Raw genomic sequence first — 27,473 nt, forward strand, 5'->3', positions numbered from 1 at the left:
AGTATCAGAGTCTGAATGACCTTTGACCTGTTGTTCTGAAACACTGACAGATTATCGTTGAATGAAAACAGTAAAGGGACATGACTGGATTATTTTGGAATTAAGTAAATTAGTAAAAACAGAAGTACATTTTTCCCGACTGTGTCCAACTGTGGACCAGTACCAAATGACCTATGGACCGGCACCGGTCCCCGGACCATGGGTTGGGGACAGACAGGCAGAGGTACGTTGTAGGTTGTGGCCACTACAAAGACCTGGACAAGGCCATTAGCTAACGAGAAAAGAAAAACGTCCAGTGATCAGAATCCGATGTTTTTTTGCGTGAACTGAAAGACATATTTATAAATAATTACTTGGTTAAAAAAATTTTTTTTTTTTTTTTTTACAAAATAATAATTTTTTTTTTTTAAAATCGTTTTTTTTGTTTTTTTTTTTTTTAAAGTTATCACAGAACTATGGTGGGAGGCAACATGAAATTCAATCTTCAAAGAGACTCGCCGGAAGCGCTAATGACTCGACTTCCTGTCATTGAACCCATTGGAGAAACATTAGTCCAATAGAGGTCGGGTCAGGAAGCACGAATACAACAAGCTTCCTCTGGACCAGGGGTGTCCAATCAGTCGCTCTAGGATCTGCCAGCAGATCATAAAGGGAGTGTCATGAGCATTTAAATTAAAATGACTATGAAAAAATAAATAAAGTTAAAATAACTGTACTTTTACTATTAATTATTATTATTATTATTCATGTATTTTGTGTCTTTACTGCAGCTTGATTGTCGATCGACTCAAATTGTAAGTTGCTTTGGATAAAAGTGTCTGCTAAACGTATTGTAATGTAACATATGTAGTACATATATATTTAGCGTTTTCCATGTGAAGGTTGATCACTTCGACCAGGTCATTTAAACAGTAACTCCCAACCAAAAACAACAACATTATAGAGAGAACGTTCTTCTTAGAATCTTTAAACTTTAAGTCAAACTGAACTCTGCCGTCCAATCATCTGACAGATCGACACAAACTCATCTCTGAATAGACCTTCTCATAAAAACACAAAGGCCGGTTCCACAGTCCCTCTTTGAATTGGTGTAATAACACTTTACCAAACCAATTAAACCTGTTTCAGGGTGGGGGGGGGGGGGTTAAAGAAAGCAGAAATGGAGGCAGTTTACAGTACAAAAAGACACAGACAGACACAGAAACAACAGCGTTGAGCCATTAATCAGTTCCGGTAACTCAACTTGTTAACTCCGACGCTGATGATTATTTGAAAAAAACCTCAAATTTCATTTCATTTGTAAAAAGAACTCACAGTGACAGCGGCGGAACATACTTAGTTTTTTTTTTTGTTTTGTTGTTTTGAAGGGAGTGAAGTTTGGTTACAGGTACCTGAGGTGCAGTGTGCACTGGTGCGTTGGACCAGTAACTGTGGATGAAGCACATTTTCACTCCAATAAAACGGTTGATCATGTGGAACAGGTCACATGTTGCGAGGGACAGCACAACGTGACACCAGCAGCTCGTCCCCAAGATTTGAACCGACGTACGCACAACAGGACTTCACGTGAACTCATAAATCTGAGTCCAGAGTTCTGATGTCGGCTGTAAACGGCCTCTTTTTCTGGCGCCGTCTTCACCCTCAGTGTCATTAAACCAACAGTACCGAGTCGTGTCAGGACAAACACTCCTGCCCCTATAGGACCGTCCTGAAGTACGCTCACAGATACAGATCAACACACAGACTTCAAAGGACCTAAGGATGTTTACTCCAACTATACTGATGGCAGGAGCTGAATACAGGTCTGGACTGTGACCCAAGGCTAGGCTAACAGGTCTAATATTCACAGTGCAGTATTAGTGAAGTATAGTTTCCATGGAGTCATCGCTGGAAACGTCGGATCCAAATGAATCTGATTTCATATTAAAAAAAAATCAGACCTGAATAAATATCTGCAACACAGCAACTGACTGGACGTAGGGGCAGAACAACCAATCTGTCAGTTGATTTTCACATTGTTTTGTGATTTATATCCAAAGATCAGAAGTGCCCAATTAGTAGATCGGAATCTACAAGTGGATCGTAAAGGAAGTACTGGTAGATCATGAGTTTATTTTAAGTGTTTACTTTTTTTGGAATTAGTTAAGGAGTCACAGAAACTGTTGCTCTTGTTTCTTCAGGGAGGGGGGCGTCGACAACCTAAGACAACCCAACGTCTCCAGGGAGTCAACCATTGGTGGACGCCAATAACAGAGATCCCCAAGTTCATCGGCATGGACTGACGGCGGTGTGTAAAACTCTATCTAATCTGAGCTACTGTAATGAGTTCAAGGGTCAGAACCTCCCTCTCGCAAATTCATTATGTAGCGCTAATTTGAGGCTAAGGTCCATAAAACGGCGACTGTACTGCGCTCCACCTAACTGCTCCCGAGGACGTATACGAAGTTGAGCGTTACCATAACAATGTGACATTTGTTTGTCATAAACACTGGGAATGGAAAAGTGCAAAATCATTACAGCAACTGTTAGCCACTGTCAACGGGTGAATGCTAATGCCACAGCTAAATCCAAACAGAGGGTCAAATTAATCTGCTTTGAAATGTGGGCTAGGCTAACAGGTCTAATATTCACAGTGCAGTATTAGTGAAGTATAGTTTCCATGGAGTCATCGCTGGAAACGTCGGATCCAAATGAATCTGATTTCATATTAAAAAAAAATCAGACCTGAATAAATATCTGCAACACAGCAACTGACTGGACGTAGGGGCAGAACAACCAATCTGTCAGTTGATTTTCACATTGTTTTGTGATTTATATCCAAAGATCAGAAGTGCCCAATTAGTAGATCGGAATCTACAAGTGGATCGTAAAGGAAGTACTGGTAGATCATGAGTTTATTTTAAGTGTTTACTTTTTTTGGAATTAGTTAAGGAGTCACAGAAACTGTTGCTCTTGTTTCTTCAGGGAGGGGGGCGTCGACAACCTAAGACAACCCAACGTCTCCAGGGAGTCAACCATTGGTGGACGCCAATAACAGAGATCCCCAAGTTCATCGGCATGGACTGACGGCGGTGTGTAAAACTCTATCTAATCTGAGCTACTGTAATGAGTTCAAGGGTCAGAACCTCCCTCTCGCAAATTCATTATGTAGCGCTAATTTGAGGCTAAGGTCCATAAAACGGCGACTGTACTGCGCTCCACCTAACTGCTCCCGAGGACGTATACGAAGTTGAGCGTTACCATAACAATGTGACATTTGTTTGTCATAAACACTGGGAATGGAAAAGTGCAAAATCATTACAGCAACTGTTAGCCACTGTCAACGGGTGAATGCTAATGCCACAGCTAAATCCAAACAGAGGGTCAAATTAATCTGCTTTGAAATGTGGCAGTTCCCTAACAGGTCTGACATCACTGTGCATACACAGCACACACACACATGCGCACTAACACACACACATCCTTATCAGCTGTTCCCAGAGGCCCCTCTGGCAACGCTGCGCATATAGCAACCTGCATGCCTGTCTTTTTGTCTCCCAGGACTGTCCCTAACTTGGCACAGCTAACACATCAACATCAATAATTAATGCGGACAAGTCCGATCACGGCGCAGAACACGCAAACGTGGTGTAACATCCAACAGAACACGGGCCACTGTTGTGTCTACGGAGGAAAGATACTGTCAAAGAAACTTCCGGACTAAAGAGGGAGGGGCTGAGAGGGATGAGTCTGGAACATATGACTACGTTCCAGGCCCTTGGATAACGTAGCCATGTTGGATCTGACTAATACTTCAAACTAAAATCATAAAAATAATCAGTCGATTGTTCATTTAGTTCTTTTTTACATTTTGTTAAAATACAACGGGAGACTCTATTTGTATTATTTAACGTTTAAACTTCTTAATCTACACACGCAAAACTGCTAAATTAGGAAGGGTAGATAGTAGGGATGTCCGATAACATTAGCCGATACTAGCATAATTAGGTAATATCTGTAAGAATCATTATCGGTTTTATAACGAAAACCCGATAATAACGCAATACATGGGTTTTGCCAAATATGCTGGAATTTTTTTTGTAAGAGATTTACCTCAGTTTTAGGGGCAAACAGCTGCGTATATCGGTATCGGTTGATATTGAAATTGGAAATTAAATGTTTAGACAATACGGGCATATCGGATACCAGTAAAAAGTTAATATCGGACATCCCTAGTAAATAACGAAATGGGATTAGTCAGGATCTGGAGATTCAGAGGATGTGATGGAATCACCAGATTAAAGCGCTCCTGCTTTTTACATATTTTTTTATTTTTTTTAAATGTTGTTTACTTCTGTAAAGCTGCACAAACAAATGTCTTTGTCGAATAGAGGGACAACAACAAACCCCACAACACCATCACAAATAGGGTCAGTGGTCAGTAACATCCCATTGCACCAGCTCCCACAGACCCCTCCCACTTTCTCCCCCAGATCTACCCTCTGCTATTTTCCCGCCGGGCAAACCAAACCAAACCAAACCAAACCAAAACAACACAGTGGGTATTCAGGGCAGTACAGACCACCAGCTGATCCTGCCCCTCCCACCATCCTTCACTTCTTGTTTTTTCATTTGAGTAATATCGCAATACTGCCATCTGTCAAGTCTTTTTTTTTTACAGGTTAGCTTTTTTTCAGAATTATATTGATAATTTAAGAATAGAAGAAAAAAAAGAAAACGCAGACAGAGGGCAGCTCCCTAGCAGATAATTATCGTACACAGGCTAGCTAGTGTATGATTTTATTATCGTTTTAGTTTGTACATTAATTTATGACAAACCAATACAAATAGATTTTAATTTGTAATTTCTTAATTGAACTATATATCATGATAGTTTTTAAAGATTATTGCTGAAATCTATAATTTTTCTTGCGTTAGTGACTGCGCAGCAGGCTAGCCTTTGTGTTGCTGTTGTGTTGCTGTTGATGTGGCTGGACGTCGTACTTGAACAAATGCCTTGTTTCCAGCCAAGACAGGGGGAGACACGGGGGAGGGAGAGGAGGGGAGAGCCTCCACCCTGCCTCCGACACTGCAGCTCCACATGGCCACAAAGACAAAAGATGTGAAAACTAAAATATTCACTTTTCCAGACCACAGCTCTCTGTCCTGCCTTTCGAGCAAATAAAGACGCTTTAAAACAGTGTCGATGTCCCGCGTCTGACGAAACAACGGATTTATGTGTAAAAACAAAAACGTACAATTGAGCTTGTTTTCTTTTCTTCTTCTTCTTTTTTACATGACAAAATAAAACACATTTTCTGACTATGGGCTGATAAAAAAAAAGTTAGCCGTAGACGTGTGCTTTGTTGCGGTCTTACCTTCACAAAGAGCTCGATAACGGGTTCTGTGTCCGCCTTCACTCCGTTCTGCGGCACCGACAGCGACATCGTGGATAAAGATGGAGATGCTACTTCTGGAAGTTTGGCTAACGGCGGTGAAGAGGGGATTTTCTCCTCCTAAGATACCACGCCCGACTCAGCTCGGTCCACTTCTCCACTCCCGCTCGTGTTTCCACGCACTGAAAGCCCAGTGAAGAAGGCGCCTTTTCAACAACCCCGGGAGAGGAGCTGTAACGGAGCGGCGTGTGTGTCGGCTAACTGCCCGCGTCTGCTTCGGTACGGACGTGGAACTTAGCTCCAGCTAAACTACAAAGAGCACAGCCGGGAGGAGCTGCTGCTGCTGCGGGCTGAGCAGAGGTTGTGGGGACGGGAGGGAAGAGGCAGGAGGAATATTTGAAGGAGTGATGTCATATGCCGAGCAAACATGGAAAAATGTGGGAGGGTTCGAGGAGGGGAGTCGGTCTTATTGTTGGGAAGAGACTCTGACTGACTGACCCGAGGAGGATGCTGTGGAGCCGCTCAGTGGCTGCACGTTAGTAGTGCCCCTGGAGCAGTCCTGGGACAGAGATGAGCAGGGACGGCCCTAGGCCGAGGCAGTACCGGGGCGGGAACTGGGTGGTATACTAAGATCACCCTTGGAGAAATAACTGCCCCTCACTCTCTTGACTCCACTGGGCAGATTAAACTTTTGATATATGATAGATGGATGAATGAACTAGTGTTGCAAAGAGTTTAGGCTGGAGTTGAGAGATCCTTTTGGGGGAGTGAGGCTCGGCTAAGTTTGTTTGTTGTTGTTGTTGTCAAGTCCGTGAAGAGATGACGAGGAATTTGGGGGAGTGAGGCTCAGCTAAATTGGTGTTGGTGTTGTTGTTAAAGTCAAGTCCGTGAAGAGATGACGAGGAAGGTTGATGGTGAAATAAAGACCAGGATAGTAAAAGAATGAGGGAAGTGGATGGGAAAACTGTCAGACTGGAGGAGAGGATGAGTTGTACGGAAGGAAGGAAGAATTTGTACCGTTAGCTAAACAGAGAGACAGAGCAGAGAGGATGTTAGGTTGGTTAAGGATAGTGATACGAATGGTTACTAGTTAGTGAGGATGATAGAGAGAGATAAGGACCATTGACTTTTCAATAAAAAGCAGAACTAGTTTTGTGTTTTTTTTTTTTTGGTTCTATGGTACTGTGGAAGTACTTTAAAAAACAAAACCAAACCCACAGTGGATTGTGATCTAATTTGCTAGAGAAAACACATAAATAGATCTGATGAATTTGATCTTCCGTATAAACCTGTTTGTCCGACGACTAACCATCGTGTTGGAACAGAAGCACGGAAGTGTTTTGCATCTTGATTTGTTTATTACTTTGTGTACCTATTATAATTGGAGTGTTTTTATTAGAGCCCCCCCCACACACCTCCAGGTGCTGATTGATGCAATCTAATTCAAATACACAACTCACAGTAGCCGACTATTCCACACACACACATCTACATTTGTATTTACCTGTACAAAGATACCATTTGTATATCATCTCTACTTTTATTTTTTGCTTTACCTTGGATTAGGTTGGTAATACTCATGATTATACATATAATTACTATTAAAGATCTATTTGTAATAAAACAGTGACAATTATCTGAATTTTTACAATGTTATAGTTTGATGGTAAGCACAAATATTAGGGATGTCCGATATTGTCTAGACACTTAATTTCCGAAATCAACCCATTCTGATAACTGCAGCCATTTTTCTTTATTAATTATCTACAATTATGCTAATAATTAATATCGAGCTGATATTATCGGTCAGCCGCTATTATCGGACAACGCTAACAAATAGATTTCTTCTCGATGCCCAGTACGAATGACAGCTTCTGACAAAATGACCAAACAAAGACGAGCAGTTACACGTCCTATAAAAAGGTTTTAATTCTGACAGAATGAACACATGGTAAGAATCAAGGTAACTAAGAAAAGGATGCAGGAGTCAAACAAAGATAAGCTCAGCGTATGAGTATCAACATAAAATTACATATTGATTTTTGAAAAATTAAAGCATTGTCCACATCACTTTAGACTGGTTTCCAACTAAAAAAAGGAAGAAGAAGAAAAAAAACAGCAGGTTAGACAATGCCAAACACCTCTATTTAACTTGAATGTTGGGAAAAAGACAATCAGATTCATTAAAGGGCACAGGGCTGTGCCGCTGCTGCCAGTACGCACAGGCAGCAGTTAGCAGTATTGTACTGTATTTTGTTCTCTAAACTCCATAAAGTCAGTGGTTCATGCACATCAGAGACAACTGCTAAACATGCAAGTCTAATGTAGGCTGTGGAAAAATATCCGAAACCAGTCTCAAACCGGTTTGACTCCAACCGCTGAGCTTTAAATTATCTCCCCCTGCTTGACAGTTTTAAATGAACACAGACTTCCTATTGGGGTTTTCAACTGACACGCCAAACTCTGAATGCAACAAACTCTTCAAAATGTACCAAACCAGTGAGAAGAAAAACAAAACAAACAAAAAAAAAAAAAAAACAGGGAACAAAAACTTTTACATTCTAAACAAGTGGATCTGGGTAGATAAGCAACATCAAATTTCAAAAAAGTCGGAGGAGCCTGGTGGTTCTACGACATCTGTGACGGAGACAACTGGGCTTTCCTCATGGAACGCAGGGCCTTTTCCCTCAGGTGCTTCTCCAGGTCGTCCAGGCTGTCGTCTACTTCACTGTCAGACTCCTACAACATCCATATGAAATCAAGCACAAACACGAATGTATACAACAATGTCTACCGTATTATTTGACCATGCACCGTCTCAATGTTTTTCCTCTACCTTTCTAGAATCTCCGTCCTGCTCCGTGGCCTGGTTTTCTTGTTCATCTCCAGTACCAGTGCCACCACCACCACCACCGGCTGCAGCGGCAGCGGCGGTGGTGCCAGTTCCACCGATCTTCTCCCTCTTATGCTTCTTGTGTTTCTTGTGTTTCTTCTCCTTCTTATGTTTCTTTTCCTTCTTCTTCTTCTTTTTCTTTCCACTGCCATCAATGTCAGAAGTCTGCAACACAAAAAACATTCAGCTGAATAAAAAAATTTCATTTATTAAAAAAAAAAAAATAATAATTGTTGAAATACACAACTGTGCTGCGACAGATCAAGTGTACTACGGAAATATTTCACTTAATGGACCTGAAATTATACATTTATTAACTACAAATAATTTGTCTTCCTCTTATAACAACGACAGGCAGAATATTTATTAACCACAAATGTGTCTTCCTTCCTCTTATAACAACGACAGGCAGAACAATTAAATGTTCTTCCACTAGGTGGCAAAAGATGGCTATAACAACAACAACAAAAAAGTCTATGTGTGCACCTTTCTTCAATTCCTGAGTAAAAAAAATCTGTGTGCACCTTTCTTCAATTCCTGAGTATATCAGCATAATGTTCAACCAAACAGGCTCTAGTTTCACATGGAGTAAGTCAATTGCGAGCTAACAACACAGTTAATATTTCATATAAAGTTAATCATGTATACATTGATACAATCTAATAAACGCTAACATATATAAATGGTAAAAACATACCTTGCTTGGAGAGCGACTGAGGGAAGCACTGCTGGGCTTTTTGGCTGGAGGTGGTGACCTGCTGGTGGAGCGAGACGGTGAGCGGGAAGCTGAAGCCGGAAGTGGGCGTTTTTGAGCTGCTGGTTGAGGAGACGCAGATCTAGATCTGGAAGATACTTTTCTCATAGGCTGAGGACTCACTGAAGCTCTGAAAAGTAAAACCAAAAGTCGCGGACCGTCAGACTAAACTAAAGGTCAATGACGACATTAGGACAAGACCGAAAACTGCCCAATTATTGCTCACCTCTGGTTGCGTGGCTCTGGAGTGCGGGAAACCCTACGAATTGGTTTGTTGTTACTATGCATGGGTGACTGTGGCTTGCGATGGTTAGGAGACACGGATTTCTCAAAGCGACCCTGTGGACTGGTGGAAACCCTAGCAGCTCGGCCCCGGCCTACAGGGGACGGAGACATGCGAGGGGGTGACCGTGTATCCCTGCCTTGCCAGCCAGAGTGCATTGGACTCCTTCTGTGTCTGGGTGGCGATGACGACCGCGGAGGTGAGCGTCTGCGATGTAAAGGAGGACTTCTGCGCTTAGGCGACCTGGACGGACGCCGCTTTGCTCCTGGAGAAGGACGCCTCGCGGGAGAGTTGGACATTTTTCTTTTCTGCGGAGGCAAAGGTGAAGGGCTGTAGCGACGCTGGATAGGGGGAGAGTACCGTCGTGGTGAAGGTGAACGACGACGAGGAGGTGGAGATGGAGACCTAGGAAGAACCAGAAGAAAATGTCAAAAAAAGATTCAGCTCAAACCAACACTGAAAATCAGATGAAAAGACTCAAACCTGCGGCGTGGAGGAGAGGGAGATCTTCGCCGCCGTGGGGGAGAAGGGGTGCGACGCCTGCGCCCTGGAGACGGAGAACGTCTTTTCCTAGAAAGTCAAGAACATTGTTAGGATACAAAGAACCCAATCCATTGACTTAATGAAATTACAGTGTCACAAATACAGTAAACCCTTGTTTTTCGCGGGGGTTACGTTCCAAAAAGAACCCGTGATAGGCAAAATCCGTGAAGTAGAAATCTTTATTTTTTTTACAATTAAATACTCAGAAAAAGAAGAGAAAGAACGAACAAACCATTTTACAGTCTCAACCATTTGTTTCACAAATAAAGTAAAATAAAAGTACTTTAGAAACGTTTCAACAAATAACTTCTGTAATGTACTGTCAAATAATAATTTTAATCATCAACGTGAACAGAAGGCTTCAAATTGCGGAGATTAGCACCGCCCACCGTGAACGGGAGAAAATTAAAAATGATTATGAAAAAAATACAAATTACCTGTACAGTCGGACAAATAGTGACTCAGCTTTATTTCACTGCTGTCTTCCTTATGTTTTTTTCTTCCTTCTTTATGGAACGAACGGAAGATTCATTAATTCCATAATGCCGACCTACAGCCGCATAGCTTTTACCTTCATTTAGCATGTCCAATAGTTTTACTTTATCACCGATAGACAGCATCTTCCGCTGCCTTTTGGTCCCTACCGCAGGTACTTTTGCCGGTCCAGAGCGTTTTGTCGACATTATGGGGTTTGATAAACTCGAAATTGCAAGAGAATTTGCACGTACGTAATGTCAATTTGGCAAGCTGTTTTACGTACGTGTACATATTAAACCGCAACGTTATTGGCGCACAGGTAGAGAAGAAGCGGAGTGACTTTTTAGCCAATCAGAATGCAGAACACAATGCACGATGCAAATCCGTGAAGTAGCAAAACCGTGAAAAGTAAACCGCGTTATAGCAAGGGATCACTGTACACTCTAAAAAGTGTCCAATGTGTTGCTTAATTCCTGACCTTGGAGAGGGATCTCTATGTCGCCTCCTAGGGGAGGGTGTACGACTTCGTCTTCTCCTGACTTCACCGTTTCTGGCCGCAGCCCCAGGTGCTGGCCTCTTGGGAGCTTCATCCTCTGAAGATGAAGACCCAGTATCTGAAACCACAAGGCCGACAGGCATCATAAAAGTATCCCCTGAGAACAGACCAGATGTAGTGAGGAGACGACACCGGGGTGGGGGTGTTAGCAGACAGCTTCAAAAGTCGATGAGCTGATAAAAGCGTAATGACACGACAGAGACTTGACTGGAGAGAGGGTTGGAAATGGAAGAAGAAAGAATGGGGACAAAAACTCTTTTAACCTGAGGACGATTGTTGATTCTGCCTGCGATACTGACGTCGCTGCTGCACTGAATCTGCTGTTGCCCCTTTGTCATTTTTATCCTCCTCTGAAATGTAGAACATTGATTTTCGAGTCAAGTGGAATCCAAATCAATGACAAAGAAATCCGTGGAAAAGTTGATGACAGATAAACAGGTCTTTTACAATGAAGGGAGTCATATATAAACCATGCATTTCATACTTTATCTGTTGGGATTTCAACGATATCCAACAGAAAATGGGTTCAGGTTCTTGAGTGAAATGTTAATATTTAAAGGCCACTTGAAAACAATGACACATTTTCTGCAGATTAGTTGGATATAATTAATTATTTGTACTTAAAACTCTTGAAACAAATGCTCAAACAATCAATTTGCTTGTCACTGATACCAGGATGTGGTATTTATTACTTTCTGGGGTTTTTTAAGCCTCTGTCGCCATAAAAATAAAGTTACCGTTGAACTTTATTTATCCCGCTCTAGGGTAATCCACTAAGTCCAGATCATCTTTCCTCCAGTATACGCCGCTAAGATAAACTTGATTCAAGGATTCACAATATTCAATTATTACACAACAAATATCTACATAATTAAAGAATTGACAAGAGGCAGAAAGATTCTCTGACCTGACTCAGACTCCTCTGAGTGTCTGGGCTTCACAGGAGAGTCGGCTCTTCTTCCAGGCTTGGCCTTTAAACCTGAACATCAGACCAGCAGCATTATTTTACTTTACAATGAAATACATCTATAACTACAGCCACTATTGTAGTAACTTGATGACATGAGCTGTTTAACAAAAAAAAAAGTAATAAATTCTGATGCAAAAAAGTCACAAACAAACAACATCCCTGATCAACCAACAGTCCCAGGAGGAGGTGGTCTTTGGAATACTTTCCTGAATACAAACAGGTTTGGACCTCTGAATAAGACCAACCTGAACAGCACAACAGAAATCTGTTCTAAAACCTGGAAAAAGACAAAGGTTTGTACCTGATGATCTCGGTGGAGAAACTGAACTCCGTCCTTTTCTTGCCCTGGGAGATGGGGACCGTCTGTCCTTACCGGCTGGGCTGGTGGAAGCGTCTCGATAAGGCATTTGTTTCCGGGGAGGTGTGGTCGATACTCGTTTCAAAACTTTTTTCGGTGAGCGAGAGCCCGAAATGCTGCTACCAGAGGATGAGGCAGAACGAGAGCGCCTCCTGTGGAACACAAAAAAAACCCAGTATTAAATTTCCCACTATAATAACACAGAATATATATTAAAAATGAGGGATGTTCGATAAGATCGTCAACCGATATTAGCATAATTGTGTAATATCTGTAAGAAGAAAATTGAGTGTTTGGACAATATCGGCACATCGGATATTGGCAAAACGTTCATATCGGACATCCCTAATTAAAACACAACTGAATTCAACTTGTCAAACAAGAACCATCAGTGGCCACCATCACACTGACCTGCGAATTGGAGAACGTCTGTGACGGTGCCTGGAGGCGGGGGGACCTCGTCGAGGTGGACTCCTTCTGCGAGGGGACATTCGCCTCCTGGGACTTGGTCTCCTACGAGGAGAGTGAGACCTGGACAAAAGGAGAAGAACATTTGTTTCACCTTGAACCTGACAGCAACGAAGAGTATTTCCAACGTGACATTTTTTCAATTTACCTAGAACGTGAGCGACGTCTGCGAGACCGAGAATGAGAACGGGATCGATGGTGTGGTTTTTCCCTTCTGGTTTCCTTCTCTCGTTCCCGTGACCTGGGCCGCTCCTCTTTCTTGTTCACCTTCTCAGGGGTGGGTTCTTTGACCTGTGTGACCGAGTCGGCTTTGACGACTTCAACAACTGTGTCACTGGAAACAAAACGGAGCGGAAACTTCAGTTTTACATTTTCAGGTTGTGATCGCAACTTAAGTACAACTTAAACGTAAAACTTATTATTACACAAACCAGGCGGAAGAAGCTTCTTGGACCACGGGTTCGGGCACGGGCCTGCCTGACATGTCCGGTTCTGCGAGCTGCTCTGAATGTTTGGCGGGCAGCTGCATCAGAGGCGGGGGAGGGGAGCTGCTGACGAGCGGGCTGGATTTACGTCTCGGTGAGCGTGAGGGGCTACGCTTCTTTTCACGCTTTACTGGCGAACGCCGTCGAGGTGATGGCGACCTGGTCTTTCGCCTTAATCACATTAAAACCACAGATGAATACATTTGGATTTACTGAAAGAAACCATGACCAAATTCTATCCAAAAAACGTTCTTTTTTTTTTTTATTATTACCTGCGTGGGCTTTTGGATTGAGCTCTCTCCCTGGCTTCTTTCTCCTTCTTGTCGTCGTCCACCTTCTTCAGAGACGCTAACTTCTCCTGTTCAATCTACCGAAAATTAACAACCAAGAATCAAGTCAATAACTTCACCAACATCAAAACTTTCACTTGCACTTATGACTGTTCTGTGCGCTTAAACATACTGCCTATTTAATATTGGCTTTATTGGCAAGAATCTGGGGATGCAATACGTATCACGATACAGTGTCAACGATATATTGCGATACTATAGGCACGGCAAAATATTTAGTTTTTTTTTTTTTTTTTTAACAATTTGAAACTGTCAGAAAAGCAATTGCAGAATTGTTTGGATAATCATTTGAAAAAATGATTGACTTAAAGTCTAAAATACAGTATATGCAGTATGGCTCCAACTAGTGGTCAGAGGTTTAAATGCAACACTAAAATGAACATGAATATTTGCATGTTAACTGTTAATAAAAATAATCAATACAGTGCTATAGAATATCGATAGAGTAACGTGAAACGAAATCTCACGATATTTCACTGTATCGATATTTTCTTGCACCCCTATTATAAATTTTACATAACTTGTGAAGATTGATATGATTCAATATTTTTAAACAATTTTATCACATGGCCAGAATCATACAAACATGATATCCAATAATTCCACCGTCCATTTACGTGTTGTTTACCGTGACCTCACCTGTCTCTGTTTAATTTCTTCTTTCTTCTGTTCCAGAAAAGCAGACGGGATGCCGGCGATGTTTTCCTGGGCACTGAGCAGCAGGGGCCACAGATCCTTCATGAACTCCCGGGCATTCCTCCCATTCAGGAAACCCGTCAGATTGATCTGCATCATTTTGCTATCTGGGTGCTGCAACACACAAGAAATAAGGAAGAGAGAAAAAAAATATATGGATTGAAATAACACGGAACAGAAAGAAGGGAGATGCAGGACACCCCCAATATGGGGTTCCTTCTTCTACTGTAGTCCTGACTGCCATTAGTCTTGTTTATGTAAACGTTACATGTTACACTGTCAAGAATATTTCTGTCCTAGATCCAGTTGACATATATATAAAAAAAAAGGAACTACAAAAAAAAGATAAAAAATGTGATCGGTTTTATCATCCTCACAAACTCTAAATAGGTGAAGAAATAACCCAATGATCTTACATACTGCATGCAACAGTCAGAAATTTACTTCCCATTATCTTTAATCAAAATGGTTTGTCCCAAAAAAAAAAAATTACAGACTTGAATTCTTTTTTTGTTCCATATCCAAATTCCCCACCCCCTCCACCCCCTTCCATTTCCCAGTGTCCCAACAGTAAACACTTCAGGAGTTACTGTAGAATAAATAGCCACAATACAGAGTGCTTCAAAACCCAACAGTGCAAGTACAGTTCCGGTGTCTTCAGTGAGTCCCGTGGGATCAGTGGGCACGGAGCTCCCATGGCTTGCTTCCGCCTCCCTACCGCTTGAGATTCAACCACCTTGAGCTTAATGTTATATCATTTATCTAAATTGCAAGAGACGAACAAGCAATAATGAGTACACAGTTACACAAAAAAAAAAGTTTTTACTTCAACAACTAACAACAATCATGGGAGATCATAAACTGAATTCAAGTGACTAGACTGAACGTGTGAACTCACCCAGATCTAAAGTCATGACAAACAGAGAGGACGACTGCTTTGAAATCAGCCGGTGTGAGAAACCAGCACTTTAAACTAAAACGTTTGCAATAAAATAGTTAATGTGTAATTTGGAATTGCACTTGAACCATGACTTTTTAGACAAAGCACAGGAGAAGACTACTTTCTGACCAAACTAACTGGATTTGTGCTGACAACCTATCCTGCATTACGTCAGTTGTGGGTTCTGTTATCGTTTGGAAACCTAAAAAGGCCGTGCAAAGTTTAGGTGAAGTGTCGCTGCCAACAGTGTGGTCACTGGCTGTGATGTAATTACACATCATCCTTGTTGCCCTGTTTGTTTTCACCCTATGAATTCTTAATTGTGTTGATTTGTTCATTGTCAAAAACTCTTAATTTCCTTTGTCAAAAACTCGTCTCATAACTAATCTCTTTCTGACACGTTTACCTTTCAGGGGGTTATTTTTGTTTTATTCTCTGTTTCTATCAACTTGAAGTTTGGTGAATCGCTTGTGCTAAAAACTGACACTGGAAAGAGTTCCTTTTTTTTTTTCTTTTAATACATTGGTCGAAGTGCATTACCAAATTACACATTTTGATTTGTGCTAAAATCTGACGATGGAAAGAGTACAAGTGCATTACCAAATTACACATTTTGACATGAACTTTTCTGGAATTTCTGGTTTGTACAACCTTGATAAGTAAATAAAAAAAATAGTGTTTGTAAATTACTTGAAATTGCATTAGCTACGTTAACGACCTACGTACGAGCTTCAACAAAGTAGCCTTTGTTGGATATATCCCCTCTTACCACCCTCTTCCCCTCCCGAAAAAAAAGGACAACATCAGTGAGGCTCAAACTTACAGCTCTACTGATGAAAACTATATTGTGATAAAACAGGCAATGTGTGATCAGATGTTTAAACTGAGTATCAATACTACCCGGTGACATCAGAGCAGGGATTGTTGTACTTCAGTACAGTTCTGATCACTTCCAATATTACAGCAAAGGACTGGAAACTTAAGAAACCAGTTTTGAGTCTGTCGGGATTCAGTTACACTCAACAGACTGAGAGATTGTGAAACTTTTACGTTCCCAGTCCGGACCTTAGGGTTTAAGAAGTGATTCTCTGAGTGACACATTGTAAATACCTACGAAGAATATGTTTATGGCATTGCTTAGTTGTGTCTTTCACTGACATGATGTTAATGATCCCTGCTTATAACTCACCTCAAACCACACACTGCATCATGAAGGGAGAGTTGGGCTCAGTGACTTTGGGCTCAGGAGAGAGCTAATTAGGTGTTGGTGCTATACTTCTGATGCAAGGTATAACATCCATATTGGTTCAGGCCTTTTAAATCATAAATCACATCATCATTAGAAGACTGCTAAATAAATGCACTTTGTCACATAACAGCAAAACATTGTTATGTCATCAAATATCAGTTTGATACCAATCGTTAAACTACCTTTTCACTCAGACTAGGATGTGCAAATACTTCATCAAATGCCTTTTTACGTGCAAAGCAAATCCCTTACATTATCACAGTTCTGAAACAAAGCACAACATCCATAGACACAAGTGTGTATGTTACCTTCTCCTCCAGCTGGTTAAATACGAACTCTATGACAACATCGTCCTCGAATCCCAGAATCTCTGTCACACGCTGAGTAATCCAGGGTTTGATCACCTCCAGGTTCACTTTGGTCATGTCCACCTATTGGTGACACATGGAAGCACAGAATTAAATCGCCAGTGATTAGGATTTGCTCAAGACAAGATGTTATCAACTGAGGATGCAATTAATTTGCATCCAGTTAGACCTGTTTTCACAGAGGAGAAGTGTCTATTTAGTTATTTAAATTCCATCACTCCACTGGCTACTTATACAAATAAATATTTGTATTGTCAGAAACGTTTTTTTTTTTCGAGGTCACTAATTTAATATAAATATCAATGCTTATTTCCTGTAATACTGCATCTGTTTGGAGCGATTTAAAACTCTATTCTTACATGTATTACTCCACTAATCATTTTACTCCTTTCCTGTACACTCTATATCATAGTAAGACGTCATTAGTGTTCTTAATTAAGGCATTATTATTATTATTATTAATTTTAAAAATTTTACCTTTTTGTCCAGACATTCTGCGAATTTCAGCTGCTTCAACAGTTTCTTGTGTTTGTTGCTGAAACGGTTGTCTTGTTCCGCACTTGTGCCCTAAAGAAAAAAATACAAAAAAAATAAAAAGGTCTGTTACCATGTTGAACATTCAACAAACTGGCGTTACAAACACCTCGATTTTAATATCGCATAATTCTGTGACCGTCACTTCATGGGTTGTGTTCACATGTGGTTTTTTTTTTTTTTTTTCGTTGACTTTCTAGAATAGTGCTGTTAGCTAACAGCTAGCTGTGTTTAATCCAATATACACACGGATCTCACAGAGTAGCATTCGTCACAATCTGATAGATTTGTCCAATCAGAACAGTGTATGGGAGTTAACAAATGATGAAATGTCATATTGTTACAAATAAAAAACTTGTTTAAACTTATACTGGGTGATTTGAGTACTCAAACACTACTCAAGATCAACGTAGAGACGGGAACGACGCACTGACCGGCCGCCATTTTTAGACAGCGCGAGTTAGCATTAGCCATGAAGCTCCGCTGCTCTGATGTTTGCCAAAAAGATCATAAAACAAAGGCTGCGCGCGAACGCCATGTAACGTTACACATTGATAAATTAAATTTAGGAAAAAGCCGCTCGCCTTTTACTGGCAAACTCTTAAACGATAACCGACCACGGACCAAACCCATGACTAACCAGTTGATAGACGCAGCCCCGAAACTGCTCGTCTCTTTACCCTTAACATATGTCACATTTATTTACACCAAGAACCAACAGCGTGATACAACATGAAACACAAATCAAGACCAAAAGTAATTTAAAAAATCTTACGCGGAAAAATCCCGCGTCCATTATCGGAGAAAAGGAATAAACGTCGCGGACAAGAGGGACGTGTGTGATGAACCGGATGAAGTTGGCGCCTCTACAGGACGAAAGCAGTAACGCAGAAGCGAGTCTCAGAAATTGACAGCAGGCGGAGTCAGTAATGTTTCACTGCTTTTCTGACCGAGTATTTGTTTTAAAAAAAAATCATAATTCTACCTCCATCAGATCACACTCGTGTTCTGCTAATTAGTCGCTGAGCAACAGGAGCTGTGGATCAAAGACATTAAAGGCCACAACCTCACAGGATTAAATATGCATTTGAAGTCATTTTTAGTCATTCACACTGACTTGGAAGTTTTCTTTTATTCACCAATGTTATTTTCAAACATGTTTTTTTCTTTTTATTCACCAATGTTATTTTCAAACAACACTGCATCGGTTTTATCGCCACAAGAATTTGTTATTAGTTCAAACCACATTGATTCCCAGACAGACGGTGAAAAACACAGCTGTTTGTTATAGTGTTAAAAACAGTAACGCCATCTGATTAAAATTCAGTTAGTTTAATTAAAAATCTTATCAAATTTTACCTCAGATTTTTTTTTATCACCCAGGGTTGTACATGCATCTGATGATTTTATTTGATGAGAAAAACTTGGTAAAAAACAAACACCAGAGAAGCCTACAACATGAAAACACTAATGTTACAAAGATGTAGAGAGGGTTGGACAGGTTATTTTAATTTGTTGGTCTTCTACCTGAGGGACAGTGGGAGGAGAACAGGCAAATTCCATACAAAAAGATTGGCGGTGGAACCCATGCAAACCACTTTTACCACCATTAGGTCTGACAATGTATCACTGCTTTAAAATAGATGTTACAATTAAGAATATGTAATATGATAGTGTGAGAAAAGTCTAAATGTGAAAATAAAGAGTATTGTTAGAGAAGTCCGAGGTATGGTGTTGGTCTTTTTGGAGGACTGTGGGACTAGCTGACTGGCAAACCCTCGTTGGTCCTCTTGATTCGAACGGACTGTAACATGTCTGTAACCAGCTTTTCCAGCCCAAACGTTGGCTCCCATCCCCAGTCTCTCCGAGCATTGGTGTCGTCAAACCTCACCGGCCAGCTGTCTGCTGCAAAACAAAGTGACGTACGTAGCTAAGTCAGTACGGAAATCTGAACAGTGACCGTTCCACATGTGAGCTAGCTTGCGTCGGTCTTACCAATGGTCTGTCGGACAGAATCTGTCTTGTAGGTGACCTTGAGGTGCGGGAGGTGTTTGCGTATTTCCTGTGCCACCTCTTCTGGAGTGAAACTCATGGCGGCGATGTTGTAGGTTCGCAGCGACAGCTGGCACTCCGAGGTTTGCATGAATTCCACGGTGGCACGGTGGCAGTCAGAGATGTGCATCATGGGAAGGCGGGTGTCGGGGCGCAGGTAGCACTCGTGCTGACCTGTGCTGAGCGCATCGTGGAAGATTTGAACCGCGTAGTCTGGGCAAACAAAGTAAACTTTGTAAACTAAAATAAATAATCTGTCATTTATAATTATGTGAATATAATTAATATATGGTATAATCTAAGGACTGGTTAGCCGGAAATAGGCGGTTTGCGGACTGGTATCGGCCGTGCTGTTTATCGAAGGGCTGTTAAAGGATTTTTAAGGCTCGGTAAACTTTTAAAATAAAATAATTTTTAGGCCTTGTTCTGTTAGCATTGGTGTCTTAGAGACATATTATTAAATTTTAAAATACTTGCCAGATTTCTTATATGACAAAAGTAAATGGAAATTAACAGATGCTCTTTAAATGAAGTAAATGATTAATTTCACTGTTACCCACGGACCGGTACCGGTCCACGGACCGGGGGTTGGTGGGGACCTCTTGGTATAATGTGTGTGAAATTGTATACCTGTTGTTCCTCCTCCAGGAGTTGTGTTGACTGATATCACACCTGGGTAACGAAGGCAGCGAAAGTCCAGGCCGTATTTGTGATGGAGATACTAAAGAAACATTCACCGTATATGTTTACGGTCAATATACACACATTACGATGATTTTAGTCGTCTCTTCCTTTGCCTGTATATAATTTTTTTTTTTTTTTTTTTTTTTTTACCTCTCCCATCAATTCTCCATGCACTTTGGACACACCGTAAATGGTCCTGGGTCGTTGTATACACAGGTCTGGGGCTGGATCGCGTGGAGAAGACGGACCGAAGGCACCGATCGTGCTGGGGACGAACAGGCGCAGGCAGTTCTCCAGCGACAGGTCGAAGACGTTATGAAGACCTGGTGAATGAACACAGGCTGAAGGCACCACCGAAACGCCTGGCGGCTGTCGTTCCTTCAGACAAGCTAACCTGTGATGTTGATTTTCCGCGCCAAAGCCACGTTCGCTTCGCCCACAGCGCTCAGGAGGGCGCTGTAGTGGACCAGCCACGTGATGCCGTTATTGACGATCACTTCTCTGAGATGCTTGTAGTCCAACACGTCGGCGTATACGAAGGGACCTGGTGAGAGGACGAGAGTTCATCTTGAGATACGAGTCGAATCCGTCCCACAACAGCACTCGTATGTCGATCCGCTCGTATCTCGATTGAATTTTCTCATTTAAAATAATAACTCAAAACCAATGAATTCGTTCTAGAAATATACTATTAATTAATAAAATGAACCCCTGATCCAAACATAAAAACATAGATATAAACAAATATATTGATAATATAAAATAATAATTATTATGAAAACATTTTATATTATTGTTATAAAAAAATGGGTTAAATAACCCAGAGAGGGAGACAGAGTGTTGGGGCCACTGAGGTAGGAGTAGGAGAAGTTGATAACTTGGAAAACGTGTATTTCGGGGAACTCCTCTGTACATGCAAATAAAAAACAAATCATATTTTACATACCGCTGTTAGCAACCTGAGGCTGAGGCTTCTTGATGTCTGACAGAATAACGTTGTCTTTTCCATACTGTCGTCTGGACACAGAGGCAGAACTCAGGTCCAAACTCAAACTTTTTTTTACTTTCACATTGAAGTCATTTCCAAAAATCTCACCTCAGTAACTGTGCCAGACCCACGCCCAGCTGTCCAAGGCCACCTACAACACACACACACACACACACACACACCAAACACAGTAAAGTGTTTTGATCCACATGTTTTTGAAGCTCGTGCTTTGAATCTTTTATGTTTTCCACAGCGGTCCGTTATTGTCCCCACAGACACTTGTTGTTGTCTCCCTTTTATCATTAGCGGCGCCGACGTGCAGTCTATTATGATGAGTCAAAACAGGAGTCTGGTGTTCACGCGCCGTGACAAAAAACAGCCGCTAAACAACTGAGAGAAAGGCTGGAGTCCTATTTCAACCACGTTGTTTCCTTTGAAAAAATGTTTGTTTTCTGAGCCCTTATTTTTAATTTCTCTGCACAAATCAGTGTCTTTATGGAAAACATGGTACAAAACAAGCACGGACTCGTTGGACCAGTGTTTCCCAAACTTTTTTTTTTCTGGGGACCCATATTTTAAAAGTCACAAACCAATGCGACCAAAGTCAATAGACATTATTCGTAAACTCCTGGGAAACATGATGTGAGATGATCCCAAAAAAAAAAGTTTCCCAAAGACTCTTATATTCATATTCTCATATTAAATTTACTAGTTCAGAATTTATTTAGTTTTTCAGTGAAAATAGCTTTTTTAGGAATCAGTGTTTTAAAAAGGTTCAGTGGAGTTTGAAGTTTGAAGTCGCAGCAGGTAAAGATTGGGAAACATTTGCCACTCTATGCTGACGATGCGGCCGTATCCGTGTCACGTCTCGTCACCTGTGATGAGGATGCGAGGCTTCTCCTCAGGAGTTTGGACGCTTTCCGTTCGTTTCCACCTGCTCATCTCCCTGTGTGACGAACTGACGCCACGACGAGGCAAACTCCACATCCTGCTGAGGGAACGTCTGCAAAACATCTCCAGTGGAGCCGCCGCAGTACTCACGCTGACCAGTAGGCACAACTGCATCTCCAGTGCAGTTCTTCAGAAAGCAAAGAAATCTCCCAGAAATTATTATATTGAATTCATAATAACATTAATTGAGTAAATGAATACAATTAAAGGGTTAAAAAATCAAAGATTAAAAATGAAATAAAAAATATTAAATTAAATTAAGTAAAAATAAATAATAAAAGTCAGTTTGAGTAAAAGACTTCGACTCACCTGTATCCTGATCAGATCAGAAATCTCAGGGAATCTTCAACCATGACCAGCAGAACCAAAACTATTCACCTTTTTTAACCATAACAATATCTAGTAAAATGGTTTCCAACTTGTCTGTCCTCCAGTGTCTCATCCGTCCCTGTCCCGTCCTGAATCTGGACGGTTAGACTCCGGTCCACTGTCCCTGGGAGCTGGTGACTCTCGACTGAGCGTGGACAGGACGGCGCTCTCCCTGTGTGTAAACATGCTGACATGCTGTGCACAGGGATTTGTATTGTGTGGAGCGTTTAGCTGAGCTTAACAGGACTGGGAGGTGTGTCACTTACACAGACCCCCCCCACCCACCCACCCCCCGGCAACACCCCACCCCGTGATCGTATTTATGAATGAAGGTTTGTCGGCGATTACCAACACATGGGAATGATGTGAAACGTAGTCTTTTTTTTACACAGTGTGCGATGAAAAGATAAAACAGAACAATGTTTTTTTTTGTCGTATAAAAATTTATAAAACAACAGTCGATGACATTGTCCATGGTATGATCTCCTCTGTTACACTCAGTTACAATCAGCTTGTTGTCCCAGTTCAATGACCATCTTCCTAATTCCCTGCTGAGCCTCCACCAGGTGCTGAGTCTCTCTGGTCCACCTTAGAAAAAAACCTGAAGATCAGATAAAGGGTTAGGGTCAGATTTCTAAAATGACACCGTAAGTTAAAAGAAAAAAATGGAGGAAAAAAATTCATCATGTGGGCCGGATTGAACCCCCTAGCGGGCCTGTTTTGGCCCGCCAGCTATATGTTTGACAAGATAAGAGGTTCAGGCCAACCTGTCCAGAGCTGCAGAGACTGAGGATAGACTGAGGGCCAGATTGCCAGTTCAGTGGGCTCAAACAGTGGGTTGCTGCACCACTCTCTCTCCTCGCGCCGCAGCAGGGCCCGGAATAAACAGTGAGTCTTCTCCTTCACCTCTAAGGAACACCTAAAGGAAAAGGAAAACTCTAATGTATGTGGTCAAAACAGGGCATCTAAGTCCTAAAGGAAAATTCTAGAACAATATGCGGTACAGTACTGCTGGTTGTACTATGGCTCCCCCTAGCACTTTCATGCATGACGGTCACTACAGTGGACAGCTATTAAAATGTCATTTTCTATGATAAGAATAGGTTTTAATGGCAGTGTTGCATATAAGCCTCTACAGTGGACGCCTGAGAATCACCCAACACTGCCATACAGTGGTCAGCCTTTGCAACTGCAGAATAATTGTGTCAACATTCAAAAAGAAAATTTGGTGTATAAAAACAGAACCAAATCAATTCTTATTTTTATGTCTAAAAACACATAAAAACAAATTGGATTATTTTAAACTAAATAAATCAAATTAAGTTTTCAAAATACTCCGAGTCAATTACTCTACACTCTTACTCGTCACTCTCTTACCCTTACTTAACAACAAGGCTCATCACTGACCTCTCCTGGTCGTTATTGCACAGGAAGGTGCCAAAGTCCGAGGCGTAGGCCTCAGTTGCCAGCCTCAGCAGCAGCGTCTCCGAGACGTCCAGAGCCAGAGGGAACTGACGGCACAGCTGCCACACACAGTCCAGCAGCAGCAGAAAGACCGGCGACTCCTGCTGGAAGCGGGCATGAGAGTGGGCCGAGTGGGCACAGCGCTGCTGGAACGGGTGACCTGCCTGAAGAAAAAAAACGAAGAAAACGCTGCAAATGTAGTTGACTACAGGGTGGAGAAGGAAGGAAGGAGGGTCAGCGATTGGTTGGAACAGAGAACACACACATACACACACAGGATAGAATTAGACATCACGTGACATTACAGCAACCCCTGCAGGGGAGGAGTGGAATTCACACAGATACATTATATCCTGGAAATTAATAAATAAATAGTGGAATACAAAGAAAGTTTTCAGCTAAAAAAGTTGGATTGTTTTGTCTACGACAGGGGTCACCAGCTAGCTGCACCCATTAGCTCATCCTACACACATTCCCAAACACACCTTTGTTCATGTCTGACAACAGCCGTGTGTCTTTCTTCAATTCCTGCGAGTATATGAGGATTGTGTTCAACTAAATAGGCCCAGGTTTTACATGGGGTCAGTAAATCAGGGGTCACCAACGTGGTGTCCATGTTCTAGTCAACAAGAGGGTCAACAATTGTACTGTTACTGTGCTTCTTGAATCAGTTCTACTTGATATTCAAATGTGTTCAGTGTCAACTGTTGTCTGTCCCAGAACCGATTATTATTACATTGTTGGGGAACTCTATATCAAACAAGTAGTTCTTCGTAATACTAACTGCCCTTGAAGTAGCTCTCAGTTTCAGAAAGTCAAATATAAACAGACACACACACACACACACACACCTGTACCCACTCCCTCTCCAGCAGGGTCAGGAAACCCTCCAGCGTGCGGCAGCGTGGGTCCATGATGAGCTGAGCCAAAGTGCTGACCAGCAGAGTGGAGTCTGTTCCCTCTGAACCATGGACCAGCGCTGATCGGCCGTCCCTGCACGGACGAAAAAGTCAGTGACTTTTTTGATATTTCAATAAACAAGCAGATCATCAGGTGTACCTAACCAAATGGCCAGCAGGGTGTGTCTTTTCCTTCAGTTTGACCGTACCTCTCCACACACTCTGCCAGCAGACCAGCAGTTGACAGAGCGGTCTGGACATGAGACAGCCACCTGGAGTTCTCCAGCTTACTGAGCCAGCGGTCCATATTGTGGGACTCGTCACTACAGGCCTCCACCAGTTTAACCAGACTCTCCTGGAGGACTTTACCTCTGTTTGGAGACAAAAACATTTTTAAAAAATGAATCTCGCATCAAGGCCTAAGGCAGGGATGTCAAACATACAGCCCGTGGGCCAAAACTGGCCGGCTAGGGGGTTCAATGCGGTCCGCTTGATGAATTTTGAAAGTGTAAAAAAAAATGCACACTTCATGTTGGTGATGTTTTGTTAAATTATATTTCATTAAATATGAAGATTTTCTAATGTTATTGTACTTAAGTCACTGGTCAGACCATGACATTACACACTCCAGTCCAGTAGGTGGCAGTATACTCCTAAAAACCCACTATCAAACCCAGACGTCAGGTCCCAACGTAGGCTGAGAGACGTTCAGGTGTTGGAACAGAACGTGGGAAGAACTGGTTCCACAGACACCAACAGTGTTCTCCAGTGGAACTCTTTCCACTTCCTGTTTTTTCTCTTCTGTTATTGAAGAGAACAATGTCAGTTGATGAGGTTCACAGACCATGTCAGTTGGTGATGGGATTTGACCCAGTTCTGACAAAGAGAGCAGATCAGTGGATTTGACCACAGTTTGACTGGAGATCATTTTGTTAAAAACAATTGTGAAAAAAAAAATGTATCGTATTGTGAACAATAATCGTGAATCATATCGTATCGTGAGTTGCGTGTATCGTTCCATCCCTACACATCATACGTTCCCTCGTTCACACCTCTCCATCTGTCTGTGCAGCCTCTTCCAGTTGGTGTAGCAGGACTTGGACTCGAACCCTCCACCTGTCATCCGGGCCTGCTGCGCCTGCTGACTCGAGCGCAGGTCAATGATGTAACCTTTGTCGGAGCCGTCGATCACCGCCTGAAGGAGGAACGCGTCCTCCTGGCAGCGTTTCCTGTTAGCTCCAGTCAGCGGCTGACTGCTGCGTACGATAACCTGAGGAGTTGGAGACACAACGTAACCAGCTGTCTGTTTAGAATCTTCACTCTGGGGGGGTCGGGGAGGGGGGGGGGGGAATACGAAATAATCTCACCCTGCCGTTCTTTCTGTGGCAGTAGCAGACCACGGGGAAGCGTCCTCCCTGCCTGAACTTGGCTACTTTCATCAGCATGTCGTCATCTACGTCCTTAGGAACGATGACCGTCGCGGGGTAGGAGGGACACGCGGCGTATCCTCTGTTGACACTGCTCACTCTCCACCTGTCGTGCTGCACATGGGGGAGAGAGAAGATGATGAACTCACAGTGGTCACGTGACATACGACCTGGTGAGTGATCTGTACAGAGACTTCAGTGGTTTTCAAACCATTGGTTTGGGACGATTAGAGATTTTGCTGGACGATATATTGTGGCACAAATTATTGCTGATAAACGATATTTTTGTCAATATTATTCCAAGACCAAATTAACCACTAATGTAAAGATAATACATCCTAATAATGCAAGTTGACCTTTTCAATTAACTAAATTAGGGATGTCATCCTAATAATTTTAAAAAAAATAAGTTTACCCTTTTCAATTAACTAAATTAGGGATGTCCGATTATATCGGCTAACCGATAATATCGGTCGTCCCATATTATCTGCCCGATATTAGCATATTTATGTAATATCTGTTGAGTTGTTATTGTTTTTTTTGTCCAATAATGAAAATCTGATAACGCAATACTTGGGTTTAGATAAATATGCTGAAATCGCTCGTAGGGTCTGAGACACTAACCACAGTTTTGGAGAAAAATGGCTGCATATATCGGTATCGGTTGATATCGGAACTGGAAATAAAGTGTTTGGGCAATTTTGGCACATCTGATTTCGACAAAAACTTAATATCGGATATCCCTATATTAAATCTTTATTTCATAAGTATTTTTCCAATCGTCAAATTTCCTATGGTACTTAAACGCCCCTCATTGTGGGCTCCCAATAAAAGAATGAACAGGTTTTTCCAATCACCAGGAAGCTTCAACAGTCTCGTGCTTTCCTAGACCCTTTGCAGTACCTTCATGGACCCCTCAGGGTTGCAAACCCAGTGTTGAGGACCACTATGATGCACATACAGTATATGATAAAATCATATAAACACAATGCTTGTTATTTAATAAGGAACCATTACATATGTGAACGTGTGTGTATAAGTCAAAGATATTAGCTAAGTTATTTATTTTTAAAGTTCACCCAACGTCCACCGCCGTATCAGTTTCTATCGAGGTGAAGGCCACGCAGTCCTTCACTCGTGTGGGAACGCCGCGGCTCTGGAACACATGCACCAGACTGACCTGAGGCTCAACCCTCGGTCCGTTCCCAGAGCAACGTGTCTTTCCTTTAAACACAAATTTACGCCGTGTGCAGCACATTTTGGAGTTAAGGTAAAAGAAGTGAAAGCTAAGCAGCATGAGTATCCTGAGTGTCGCCCCCCCCTCCACCCCCCCCCCCCCC

General features: G+C 41.9%; 4 protein-coding genes across 10 annotated transcripts in view; all 4 read right to left on the reverse strand.

The window, feature by feature from the left end:
• Positions 1–5,804, reverse strand: part of clic4 (chloride intracellular channel 4) — a 24,023-nt gene extending 18,219 nt beyond the window's left edge. The window contains exon 1 of the mRNA XM_008314960.3: positions 5,358–5,804. Coding sequence (XP_008313182.1) covers positions 5,358–5,426 — 69 coding nt within the window. The 5' untranslated portion in view covers positions 5,427–5,804. The remainder of the gene's footprint in view (positions 1–5,357) is intronic.
• Positions 5,805–7,279: 1,475 nt separating this feature from the next.
• On the reverse strand, positions 7,280–18,228 carry srrm1 (serine/arginine repetitive matrix 1). Of its 5 annotated transcripts, none has more exons than XM_008315231.3 (17): positions 18,075–18,228; positions 17,243–17,332; positions 16,706–16,828; positions 14,152–14,322; positions 13,435–13,529; positions 13,109–13,333; positions 12,826–13,011; positions 12,621–12,740; positions 12,153–12,361; positions 11,789–11,860; positions 11,145–11,231; positions 10,804–10,939; positions 9,789–9,875; positions 9,249–9,710; positions 8,966–9,152; positions 8,212–8,433; positions 7,280–8,114 (listed from the first exon to the last, which is right to left on the reverse strand). In XM_008315231.3, the coding sequence occupies exons 1-17, from the start codon at positions 18,093–18,095 to the stop codon at positions 8,004–8,006; spliced, it is 2,604 nt and encodes an 867-aa protein (XP_008313453.1). In that variant the 5' UTR covers positions 18,096–18,228; the 3' UTR covers positions 7,280–8,003. The 5 variants fall into 5 exon arrangements, with proteins under 5 accessions (XP_008313453.1, XP_008313300.1, XP_024913093.1 ...); XM_008315078.3 differs by having other exon boundaries at positions 7,280–8,123; XM_025057325.1 differs by lacking the exons at positions 16,706–16,828; positions 17,243–17,332; positions 18,075–18,228 and adding exons at positions 14,853–14,970; positions 16,338–16,457.
• A 235-nt stretch (positions 18,229–18,463) lies between these two features.
• tdh2 (L-threonine dehydrogenase 2) lies at positions 18,464–22,135 on the reverse strand. The gene is made up of 8 exons (XM_008315345.3): positions 21,899–22,135; positions 21,132–21,174; positions 20,982–21,052; positions 20,430–20,579; positions 20,186–20,358; positions 19,982–20,072; positions 19,295–19,564; positions 18,464–19,204 (listed from the first exon to the last, which is right to left on the reverse strand). The coding sequence occupies exons 1-8, from the start codon at positions 22,086–22,088 to the stop codon at positions 19,059–19,061; spliced, it is 1,134 nt and encodes a 377-aa protein (XP_008313567.2). The 5' UTR covers positions 22,089–22,135; the 3' UTR covers positions 18,464–19,058.
• Positions 22,136–22,753: 618 nt separating this feature from the next.
• LOC103382583 (myotubularin-related protein 9) overlaps positions 22,754–27,473 on the reverse strand; it is an 11,601-nt gene continuing 6,881 nt past the window's right edge. For 2 of the 3 annotated variants that reach the window (XM_017032408.2, XM_017032404.2), the window contains 7 exons: positions 26,074–26,247; positions 25,759–25,976; positions 24,916–25,077; positions 24,659–24,800; positions 23,751–23,971; positions 23,111–23,262; positions 22,754–22,944 (listed from right to left, as the gene is read on the reverse strand). In XM_017032408.2, coding sequence (XP_016887897.1) covers positions 22,841–22,944; positions 23,111–23,262; positions 23,751–23,971; positions 24,659–24,800; positions 24,916–25,077; positions 25,759–25,976; positions 26,074–26,247 — 1,173 coding nt within the window. In that variant the 3' untranslated portion in view covers positions 22,754–22,840. Of the gene's footprint in view, positions 22,945–23,110; positions 23,263–23,750; positions 23,972–24,658; positions 24,801–24,915; positions 25,078–25,758; positions 25,977–26,073; positions 26,248–27,473 lie in introns of those variants that run through there. The other variant, XR_003051738.1, reaches the window with a different exon arrangement.

Source organism: Cynoglossus semilaevis, chromosome 1 (assembly GCF_000523025.1).
Source record: "Cynoglossus semilaevis isolate Cse_v1.0 chromosome 1, Cse_v1.0, whole genome shotgun sequence".
Lineage (NCBI taxonomy): Eukaryota > Metazoa > Chordata > Actinopteri > Pleuronectiformes > Cynoglossidae > Cynoglossus > Cynoglossus semilaevis.